The sequence below is a fragment of the Corythoichthys intestinalis genome, chromosome 1, assembly GCF_030265065.1.
Source record: "Corythoichthys intestinalis isolate RoL2023-P3 chromosome 1, ASM3026506v1, whole genome shotgun sequence".
In the NCBI taxonomy this organism is placed as follows: Eukaryota; Metazoa; Chordata; class Actinopteri; order Syngnathiformes; family Syngnathidae; genus Corythoichthys; species Corythoichthys intestinalis.
The window spans coordinates 10,854,335-10,866,133 of record NC_080395.1 but is presented as its reverse complement, the minus strand read 5'-3'; the positions used below and the strand labels follow the sequence as shown (position 1 = coordinate 10,866,133).

The 11,799-nt window shown below is 38.1% G+C and overlaps 1 protein-coding gene across 1 annotated transcript; it reads left to right on the top strand.

Moving 5' to 3' along the window:
* The first annotated feature begins 4,072 nt into the window (after positions 1–4,072).
* On the top strand, positions 4,073–8,761 carry LOC130916501 (gastrula zinc finger protein XlCGF57.1-like). Its single transcript, XM_057837277.1, has 2 exons — positions 4,073–4,272; positions 6,980–8,761. Exon 2 carries the CDS (start codon positions 7,056–7,058, stop codon positions 8,577–8,579), a length of 1,524 nt encoding a protein of 507 aa, XP_057693260.1. The 5' UTR covers positions 4,073–4,272; positions 6,980–7,055; the 3' UTR covers positions 8,580–8,761.
* Positions 8,762–11,799: the final 3,038 nt, after the last annotated feature.

Below are 11,799 nucleotides of genomic sequence, written 5' to 3'. Positions count from 1 at the left end.
CTAGCAACTTTTCAGGATGCTCAAATTATCCCCACCAACTTTTAAGCAACCTTATTTACATTATATAATGACTTCAGTTATATAGGTCATTTAGATTGTCTATCCATGTTTTGTAAATGACCCTCCCATTATTAAGTGAATTACAGTACTTTCATTATCTTCAGACTTACACTGAACCCTTTCCACTCGCTGAATGTGCCAGTCCATTTTTTCCCCTCAAGCGCACGTTTGATTGGCTGATGACTTGAACCCCCCCCCCCCACCCCACCCCACCCCACCCACACACACACACAGATAGTTAGCTCTGATTGGTTCAAATGTGCATATTTTCTGGAACAGCAAAAAAAAAAAAAAAAAAAAATTGTTTAATTGATGCGACAAAAAAAGGGTAATGCAACATAAAATGGATCAAATCTTTAAGAGCATGGAAAGAGTTGAGAAGACTTATTTATCATATTTAGTTTTATTTGCTCTGATGGGGAGGTTCAGAACATCTTAGCTCTCAATGTGCACTTTGGACTTATATTTGTTCATTTATGTTAGGCCACTTATTCATTTCCTTATAATTCAAAAAAGTCTATGTTTGTGCGAGCTTCAAAATATAATACATTTCACTCTGCATAACATAAGTCATTTGTACTTATTTTTTTGAATGTATGTTACTTATGTCTTTATTATTGAAAAACTTTTTTTTTTTTTTAAAGTAAATGTTTACATTAACTTCAATTTAAATTCGGCCTTCAGTATGTGAGGAAATGAGGGAAAATAAAAATTAGGAGATAGAGGTTGGGGTTATTGCTGTTTTTGTTAACTTTTATTTTGCAAATCATTGAAAAAATACAATTTTGAATGAAAGTCAGTTTTTGTATGTGTTATAGAAATAACGGTGCTAAAACAGTTTTCTTTGCATTTCAGTAAAGGGGTTTGACCACCCACCACCCAAAAAAAAAAAAAAAATAAATAAATAAAATTTCTGATTCCATGGCGACCTTCACGTCGGGGAGTTCCGGCAAGAAATTCTAGCCACTTTCACCCCTGCCTATTACATAACCACATTAAGCCAAAGAAATACAAAAAATAATTGTTTTTCTCTCACTGGAATTCAATCTATAGAAAGTAAGCATCATTCGTCCAAAGAGCTTGAGTGTCCTCTAGTGGTGAAAATAGTTTGTAGTTTGAATAGTGAATAGTTTCATCACAGTTCCTACTATGAAATTAAAAGGATCATATCTCAGGTTTTCCGTGGTCAATCGGTGCCAAATAAAAACTGCGAGAGAGTTTAAAATCCGCATTCGATACATGTTTGTAGGCAGCGTTATATGTCAAATATTGAATTTTTCCATGTGCTTTAAGGACTTCACATGATTGAACAGGCCGGCGTGATCATAGAACGGCAAGCTTGAGTCTGAATGGTATAATGTTGAGTCATGTAATTATTGTTGCAACGTCTCACTGGTGAAAGTGGTAGAGTTACTTTTGGCATTGCTGACAAAAAAAAGAGTAAAATTTAGTATGTACAATAAAGAGGAAAAAATTAATTACTTGTGTAGCCCAAAGTAATAGAGCTAATAGTCCCCGGTGCGGACTCCTCTTGCAAGTGTCAATCCGATTTTTTGTTGTTGTTTGGCGGGCTCGCGTTAAGAGAGGGGACACTGGCGACCTGTGCAGCCATGATATCCCCCTTTTCTTGCCTCCCTCCTCTCTCCACAGTGTCCTTTTCTCTCTGCAAGACGGCTCACTTGCGAGTAAAGCCCAAATTGTTTTTGGTTTTTTTTAAGCCGGAATAGTCATTGAATATAACAGCATTTGACACAATGTACCTCACAGTATCTTATTTTTATTACTTTATCCTATTAATATGTCGAATCATATATGTTTTTGGACAGGTATTTTGAGGTTCAGGGGGTATCTCGGGGTACTTAAGGAGTTAATTCCGACTTACATGAAAATTCGGTTTATATCGCTAGCCTAAGAACGGAACTCGTTCGTAACCCGGGGACTACCTGTGTTTTACATTGTCATATTTTCCAATCTGATTTATTGTAGAATTACTTGAACTTTTCATTATTGTTATTATTTTTAACTTCCTCAATTGTGAACCATTTTTCGAGCTCTTTTCTGTTCGATCCAAAAATGAACTATTGATTTTTTATTTTGAGTTGATTAGTGTTTTATGAGCATTGTATTAATTTACCAATTCACTTATATTATAGAATGTAATATATATATATATATATATATATATGTATATATATATATATATATGTATATATTAGTGCTGCAACGATTAATCGATTAACTCGAGTATTCGATTAGAAAAAAATTCAAATTAAATTTTGTTACTTCGAGTATTCGTTTAATTGAAGTGGCATTGTAATGGTTTATTTTGAAAGTGTTTGGTCTGCGTCATTTCACATGGCTGAATCCAGCTGCTCTCTATTAAGACCAACGTAAGCTAGTTTTTGTTCGAGTTAATGTTTTTTAATGCATTTGTAATTTAGTTTATATGTACTAGTATATTGCCTGAACCATTTGTTAAGAGCATTGTAAAAAAAAAAAAAAAGTTAGCATTTAAGCTAGCGGACTTTTGCTATTTGAGTTAGCCAATTGTTCTTTTGTTGTACTTAGATCCTTATTTATTAATTCTTTATACCGTTTGAGGCTCAGCTCAGGTATTTTAATTTTTTATGTTCTTTATCCGATTACTCGATTATTCGAACTAACTAGTTCATCAATTAATCGACTACTAAAATAATCGATAGCTGCAGCCCTAATACATATATATATATATATATATATATATATATATATATATATTGGTGCATCAAGCCCGCGGAAATATTTTTAATTTGTCCCTTTTACCCTGGAAACCACCGTTTACAGACATTGAGCAACCGCTTTTGTTTCAACCCAGCCATAAAACGAAGGTAACTAATTATATTTATTATTCAAAATGTTCGTCATTTTTAGCATAGAATCATTAATTGATGTCTAATATTTCGTTTAAAAAAAAGACTTTTAAAAATTATTCTCTCGCATATTTTAAATTTTTAAACAAATGACGTCACAATGTATAAAAATGGCATCTGTAAAAAAGTAACAGATATCTACCTCATAACTATTGCTTAATTGTATTTTTTTTGCTCCCGTCGCATTTTCTCCGATATGTTAGATGATAAATAATCGATCCAAACAAAGAAAAATTGAAGGAAAAAAAAACGTTTAAAAGGGTAAATATATGAAAATGAGCATCTCAACCACTCCTTGTTGTCTGTGATTTCTGCATCGCGACACTTGTTATATTAGCATGTTTCACCCATAAAATCCCCCAAAAATCCAGCTGTGGCCATTCACAGCTGTGTCTTGACACTCAGTGATACATGAAGTTTATGAATCGAAAAAAGGTAAGTATGTGATAATATCTCGTTAAATTCATGGCGTCTTTAATTCTGCTCTCGCGTGATCTCACCTCCAGATAGGCTTTTGATGTTTAAAAAACATTTTTTTCAATGCCCTCCAGTTCAAAATGTTTCTTCCCCCAGAAAATTGAGATTTTAAGCTTTCCATTGATGTATCACACATGCATATTGGACAGTTTTTAAATTTGGCCAAATTGGGGGTCTCAGAGCGGAACTTCAAGTCACCTGAGTGTTTTCCGCCATATACATATATATAATTACATATATATATATATATAATTAAAAAAAAAAAACATATATTTATATAAGCAAGTATACATTTTATTTATCAAAGTCAATTGAAACACCTGCTTTGAGCGGACGTTTACTGCCAAGAGCGACCTCTCCTGGCCGTTCTTTCTCCTCGCCTCGATGTACAGTTGGTCTTCGCGTATTCTTCTGTTTTGGTAATTTTGGAATAATTGGGGCTCATGGTAAATGTGAAAAGATCAACCAAGTGAGCCTGAGAAACTTCAATGCTTTAAAATTAAGCAAGTTCGTTGTTATATTCCTTAGAAGAATATCGGCGGAAGCAGTACAGTAAGTTCCATAAAGACCAAAAAACTATTTTAAAAAATTCTCAATTATCAGCCTTCAAAATTGAGTTGGTGATGGTTATGGCCTAAATTCGAATTTGTTTTTCAGATTGATTAAATATTTTTTCAAGTCAAACGTATTACACTGAAGTTTAAGTGCCTGAACGTTTCTACTTCCGGTTCACTTGACGCAACGTTTGTTTACCTATTTGGGATTTGCAGTTTTTTCCAGTTCTCTTCTCCGAACCAAACGAGCTCTTTCAAAGCATTCTCCTCGGGTAAGTACCCAAATAAGAATTTAGTGGACTAAAACGTCCCATCTTTCAGTTTAGTGGAAGTCGTTTGGCCTTATGTTGAAGCTTCCTAGGAATACCTAACTTCGTTTTGTCGAGATTTGCTCGCTAGGCAAGCCACGTTCACGCATTTCGATTGCTTTAGCTTAATGCCATTTCCGATTTGTAAATTTTATTAAAGGTGGGAGGGTCGCTCGGTTAACATTGGAGTAATTATTTTTAATTGTAAAAGACGCTTCCCGACTTGTCTTAAAGATGAGGAGAGGAGATTCAGGCCACGACGCGGTACTGAAAAAAGAAAGAAAATAAGAGTAAGATATTGACATTAGTTGTTTTCAGTGATTCAGTGACGATCTGATTGTGACTGTAAGGCAAAATTCCCATATATGACTAACATATATAATAAACAGAAAAAACTATTTTCATCCTTCTGCTGTGAATATCACTAGTAGACGTCCAGTCCATTTGTTATGGGAGGGTGGCAGCGCATCAAATACTGTTGTTTTAGGCCATCATAGGCAGCCAATGCCAGGCAATGAGTTCATTTTGGGGCATTTCACATGAAATTCCTGTTAATTTTCAGTCACTCCTTTTTGGACCATTTCATCAACAGGAAGTGACGCACACTTCCTGTTGATTTTGAGGCATTTTCAGGTCACGTCTTGTGGATTTTGGTGTACTGAAAAGGAAGTGACTCAAGAATGTCCCCAAGTGAATAGGAAGTTACTCAAAATGAACAGGAGGTGACCTGTAAATGCCCTAAAACAGCGGTCTCAAACCGACTCCACAAAGGGCCGCAGTGGGTCCTGGTTTTTGTTCCAACAGATCCAGCACAAACAGTTCAACCAATGAGGTTTCTACTAACATAAGCAGCACCTGATTGCAATCAACTGATTACACTTGTAAGAAACCAGATTGGTGAAAAGGTATTTGTCTCGTTTGGTTGGAATAAAATCCAGTACCCCCTGCGGCCCTTTGAGGACCGGTTTGAGACCACTGCCCTAAAATGAACAGGAAGTGAACTATAAATGCCCACAAAAGAATGGCTTTGAATGCTCATCTTTCGGTGCCGTCGACGGCACTAGATGTACATTCATTCACCCCTCCCGGTCCAAATGAATTGGACGTCTAGCGCCGTAAGTGGCGGCTAATGAGTTAACAATTCCATCTATCGTCATCAAAGGTAGTAAGTAATAAAGTCACGAAATAAAGTCTGGACGAATATCTACAGCTAAAGCGTTCTTAGTGGCAGTATAAATATATGCAGCATGAAAATGTTCCATTGGCAGAAAACACTCAGGTGACTTGAAGTTCCGCTCTGAGACCCCCAATTTGGCCAAATTTCAAAATTGTCCGATATGCATGTATGATGCATCATTGGAAAGCTTAAAATCTCAATTTTCTGGGGGAAGAAACATTTTGAACTGGAGGGCATTTAAAAAAAAAAAAAAAAAAAGAAACATTTTAAACAGCAAAACCCTAACTGGAGGCGAGAGCAGAATTGTCAAGATTTTAATGAGATATTATCATGTACTTATCTTGTTTCGATCCAAAAACTCCATGTAGCATGTATCACCGAGTGTCAAGACACAGCTGTGAATGGCCACAGCCAGATGTTTTGGGGGTTTTATGGGTGAAACATGGTCGTATAACAAGGGTCGCAATGCAGAAATCGCAGACACCAAGGAGTGGTTGAGATTTTGTTTTTCATATAGTTACCCTTTTAAATGTAATTTTTCAATTTTTCATTGTTTGGATGGATTATTTATCATCTAACATATCGGAGAAAATGCGACAGTAGCAAAAAAAAAAAATCAAGCGATAGTTATGAGGTAGACATCCGTGACTTTTTTACAGACTCCAAATTTTTCTTTGTCACGTAATTTGTTTTAAAAGTTTAAAATATGCGCGTGAATATTTTTTTAAAGTCTTTTTTTTTTTTAAACTAAATATTAGACATCAATTAATGATTCTAAGCTAAAAATGACAGACATTTTGAATAATAAATAGAATTGCTTACCCTTTTTTAAATGGCTAGGTTGAAACAAAAGCGGTTGCGCGATGTCTGTAAACGGGGGGTTTTAGGGTAAAACGGACAATTTAAAAATAGTTCTGGGGCTTAATGCGCCAATAATCTGCTATGGCAGCATATTGACATATTGTTCTATCGAACACAACAGTTCTTTTGGCTTAAAATACAGCAGTTTCTTTTAAAGAGGAGTACAAGAGCAGAAACTGCTTTTTCAGTCTTGTCTGTGTTTTCCACCATAAGCATTATAATGAAGGCAACGCATGCTGTATGTATCCGTATTAGCTTTATTAGCTATATTCTAAGCTAAAAAAGACATTCTGAATAATGAATATAATTACTTACCTTCTTTTTATGGCTGGGTTGAAACAAAAGCGGTTGCGCGACGTCTGTAAACGGGGGTTTTCAGGGTAAAACGGACAAATTATAAAGAGTTCGCGGGCTTAATGCGCCATGAATCTGCTATGGCAGCATATAGACATTGTTCTATCAAACACAACAGTTGTTTTGGCTTAAAATACTGTAGTTTCTTTTAAAGAGGATTAGAGCAGAAACTGAAACTGCTTTTTCAGTCTTGTCTGTGTTTTCCGCCATATATATTCGGCAAAGGCTCGACTTTTGCAAATTAAGTGATTTTTTTTTTTTTTTTTTCTTTCCACACAGTGTTCCACAGATGTCACCGTAGAAGATAATTATCCTGATAAGCAATCTCTACCACATTAAACAAGAGGAGTCAAAGATGCCATACATCAAACAGGAGTTGGAGCCAGAGACCCCCAGCATTAAAGACGAAGAACAAGAAGATGAAATCACCAAGTTTCCAATGACTCTCAGTGTAAAGAGTGAAGAAGATGACGACCTGAGTGGAGCAGCAGAACCTTCGGACGACAGCTCATTTCAGCACTTGAAGACAAAAAGAGAGGGACGATTGCAACCGGACGAACTGTTAGCTCCGCTCTCGGACAGTGACGACGTAACGTCACACTCTTCTGACTTTAACACTGATGATGATGACTTTGACCAAAATGCTTCAAAATCCTTAAACAAGTCATCATTTAAACGAGACACAAAAGAATGCACGGTTGGGAAACCTTTTTCCTGCTCATTTTGTGATAAAACATTTTCTTGGAAGCATCACTTAAAAATACATACGCGTACACACAATGGAGAAAAGCCTTTTGTCTGCACATATTGTGGTAAAAGATTCACGGAGAAGGAAAACTTAAACAAACACACAAGCACACACACTGGAGAGAAGCCTTTCGCCTGCTGCTTTTGCGACAAAAGATTTTGTCGGAAGTATCGGTTGACAAGACACACGCGTACACACACTGGAGAAAAGCCTTTTGTCTGCACATGTTGTGGAAAACGATTTACCGACAGGGGGGAATTGAACAAACACACAAGCACGCACACTGGGGAGAAGCCTTTCGCCTGCGCACTTTGCGACAAAAGATTTTCTCAGAAGGCTCATTTAGAAAAGCATACGCGTACACACACTGGAGAAAAACCTTTTGCCTGCACATCTTGTGGTAAACGATTCACTGATAAGGGAAATTTAAACAAACACATTAGCACACACACTGGAGAGAAGCCTTTCACCTGCACACTTTGCGATAAAAGATTTTCGCAGAAGACTTATTTAAAAAGGCATCAGCGTACACACACCGGAGAGAAGCCTTTCGTCTGCACACTTTGCGATAAAAGATTTTCTCAGAAGATTCATTTAGAAAAGCATAAGAGTACACACTCTGGAGAAAAGCCTTTTGTCGGCACATTTTGTGGGAAACCATTCACCGAGAAGGGAAAATTGAACAAACCCAATAGAGAGAAGCTTTTCATCTGCACACTTTGCGACAAAAGGTTTTCTCAGAAGGCTCATTTAGAAAAACATGAGCGTACACACACTGGAGAAAAGCCTTTTGTCTGCACATGTTGTGGTAAAACATTTGCCGAGAAGGGAAATTTAAACAAGCACGCAAGCACACACACTGGAGAGAAGCCTTTCGCCTGCTCCTTATGTGGGAAAAAATTTTGTCTGAAGCATCAGTTAATAAGACACACGCGTACACACACTGGAGAAAAGCCTTTTCCCTGCTCAGTTTGTCATAAAAGATTTTGTCAGAAGAGAACGTTAAACAGACATGCAATAAGACACTCTGGAGAGAAACCTTTTGCCCGCTCACTAGATGGTAAACGATTTGCTCAGAAGGGACATTTAATATCATTTGAAAGAAGGCACCCTGGGGAAAAAAACCTTTAAATTGCTGTCTGTGACAAGATAGTCCTGCCACGCATTTACAGTGGAAAAAGTATTTCAATTTCTTTCAGTTTCCTTTCAGCCTCTCTTTCAAAAAGTTGTTGAAATGATTTTTCAGGTCCTGTTCTTTTTCACAACTACCCAATATTCTTTTTTTTTTTTTTTTTCAATTGAATAAACTGCATTACAGGTCTTTCTTTTGAGATTGTTCCATAACTTCTTCCTGCTTATTGCTTTTCAGTATTTTACTTCTAAAAGTTGATATTTAACATCCAGCTCTGTATTTCTTTGAAACCAACCTTCCTCCTTCCTCTCTCACCCTCTTTTTACAAGACATCAATTCATGGCTCTCCTCAATAGCTCAAAATCAGAAGTCCTTTAAGTAGGCACCCCCGCCATGCTCGCTAAATACAATAATTTCTCTATTTCCACTAATAATATTTACAGTATATTTTATCCTATTTCCACTAATAATGTACCTATCTCTTCTCAACTCTGGGTGTCAGCCTTGACAGCACAATCTCCTTCCGCTCCCATTTTAACAACATCACCAGATCCTTCCACTTCTATCTTCACAATATTTCTCGCCATCACACCTCCCTCAGCTCCCACACTGCTGGCACTCGTATGCAGTCTAGTCACTTCCCAGATCGACTTTCACGACTCTTTGGCAATGGCGGTTCCTGGCATGTGCGGGTTGGATGGTCGCCCGGGGAGGCAAATTGCTAGCGGCGCATGCACGCGAGTAATAGTCTACTATTATAATTGCCGCTTGTAGCATTGCAATGACTCCCCCTGCAGACGGCAGTTTCTGTATGCACGAAACACCACAAGGAGGAGGTAGAGGTGGGGGTTGGATCAGTTAACAGTGTCACTCATCTCGGGTTGACATTGATTCTTAATGTGCAAAGAATCTTTTTTTGACTTAAATATCTGACCTAATGGTATAATGTATGCAATTTGTATTATTTCTGTTAAGAAATCTTCAAGTCGTTTAATAGTTTAGCCCAGTGGTCGCCAAACTATTCCACGTAGGGCTGCAGTGGGTGCAGGATTTCACTCCAGTAAAACAAGACCACAACTTTTCACCAATCTGGTGTTTTATAAGTGTAATCGGTTGATTACAGTCTGGTGCTGCTTGTTTTAGTAGAAACCACATTGGTTAAAAAGTCTGTGCTTGATCGGTATGGACAAAAATCAGGACCCACTGCGGCCCTCGAGGACCGGTTTGGAGACCCCTGGTTTAGCCGTTTAATTACCTTACTTTCTTGCAGAGCAGCACTTTTATTTTGGAAACTGCTTGTGTGTTTCCGGTCCTGCGTTTCCCGGTTCATTTGTCGGCTCCTTCAATGATGATGTGAGTATGCCTTGTAAAGTGACTTAAAGGCGCAGCATATACAGCGGGGCAAATAAGTATTTAATCAACCACCAATTGTGCAAGTTTTCCTACTTGAAAAGATTAGAGAGGCCTGTAATTGTCAGCATGGGTAAACCTCAACCATGAGTGACAGAATGTGGGAAAAAAACTGAAAATCACATTGTTTAATTTTTAAAGAATTTATTTCCAAATTAGAGTGGAAAATAAGGATTTGGTCACCTACAGACAAGCAAGATTTCTGGCTGTCAAAGAGATCTAACTTCTTCTAATGAGGTCTAATAAGGCTCCACTCGTTACCTGTATTAATGGCACCTGTTTTAACTCATTATCGGTATAAAAGACACCTGTCCACAATCTCAGTCAGTCACACTCCAAACTCCACAATGGCCAAGACCAAAGAGCTGTCGAAGGACACCAGAGACAAAATTGTAGACCTGCACCAGGCTGGGAAGAGTGAATCTGCAATAGGTAAAACGCATGGTGTAAAGAAATCAACTGTAGGAGAAATTATTAGAAAATGGAAGACATACAAGACCACTGATAATTTCCCTCGATCTGGGGCTCCATGCAAGATCTCACCACGTGGCGTCAAAATGATAATAAGAACGGTGAGCAAAAATCCCTGAACCACACGGGGGGACCTAGTGAATGACCTACAGAGAGCTGGGACCACAGTAACAAAGGCTACTATCAGTAACACAATGCGCTGCCAGGGACTCAAATCCTGCACTGCCGGCCGTGTTCCCCTGCTGAAGAAAGTACACGTCCAGGCCCATCTGTGGTTCGCTAGAGAGCATTTGGATGATCCAGAAGAGGACTGGGAGAATATGTTATGGTCAGATGAAACCGAAAAAGAACTTCTTGGTAGAAACACAGGTTCTCGTGTTTGGAAGAGAAAGAATACTGAATTGCATCCGAAGAACACCATACCCACTGTGAAGCATGGGGGTGGAAACATCATGCTATGGGGCTGTTTTTCTGCAAAGGGACCAGGACGACTGATCTGTGTAAAGGAAAGAATGAATGGGGCCATGTATTGAGAGATTTTGAGTGAAAATCTCCTACCATCAGCAAGAGCATTGAAGATGAGACGTGGCTGGGTCTTTCAGCATGACAATGATCCCAAACACACAGCCAGGGCAACAAAGGAGTGGCTTCGTAAGAAGCATTTCAAGGTCCTGGAGTGGCCTAGCCAGTCTCCAGATCTCAACCCCATAGAAAATCTGTGGAGGGAGTTGAGAGTCCGTGTTGCCCAACGACAGCACCAAAACATCACTGCTCTAGAGGAGATCTGCATGGAGGAATGGGCCAAAATACCAGCAACAGTGTGTGAAAAGCTTGTGAAGAGTTACAGAAAACGTTTGGCCTCTGTTATTGCCAACAAAGGGTACATTAGAAAGTATTGAGATTAACTTTTGGTATTGACCAAATACTTATTTTCCACCATGATTTGCAAATAAATTCTTTAAAAATCAAACAATTTTCAGGTTTTTTTTTTTTTTTTCACATTCTGTCTCTCATGGTTGAGGTTTACCCATGTTGGCAATTACAGGCCTCTCTAATATTTTCAAGTGGGAGAACTTGCACACTTAGTGGTTGACTAAATACTTATTTGCCCCACTGTAGATCGTGAACATTGCTCACATAGCAAGGTGTAGGAATAGTTGTGTTAAATGTGTTTTTGTGTCCGTTTTTTACGGTCGTTCACACTTGTATTTTCGTAGTTGTTAGCTAGATTTTATCGGCTATGACTGTTGGCATCATATCTTGTCTCCCAGGCCACCAAGTAGGCTCGGAACATCAGTGCTCAAATTAGTCTCACTAATAAATCCCTCCAGTAACTGC

Excerpts from the sequence above, each read along its gene's own strand:
- LOC130916501 (XM_057837277.1), top strand. The coding sequence starts at position 7,056 with ATGCCATACATCAAACAGGAGTTGGAGCCAGAGACCCCCAGCATTAAA.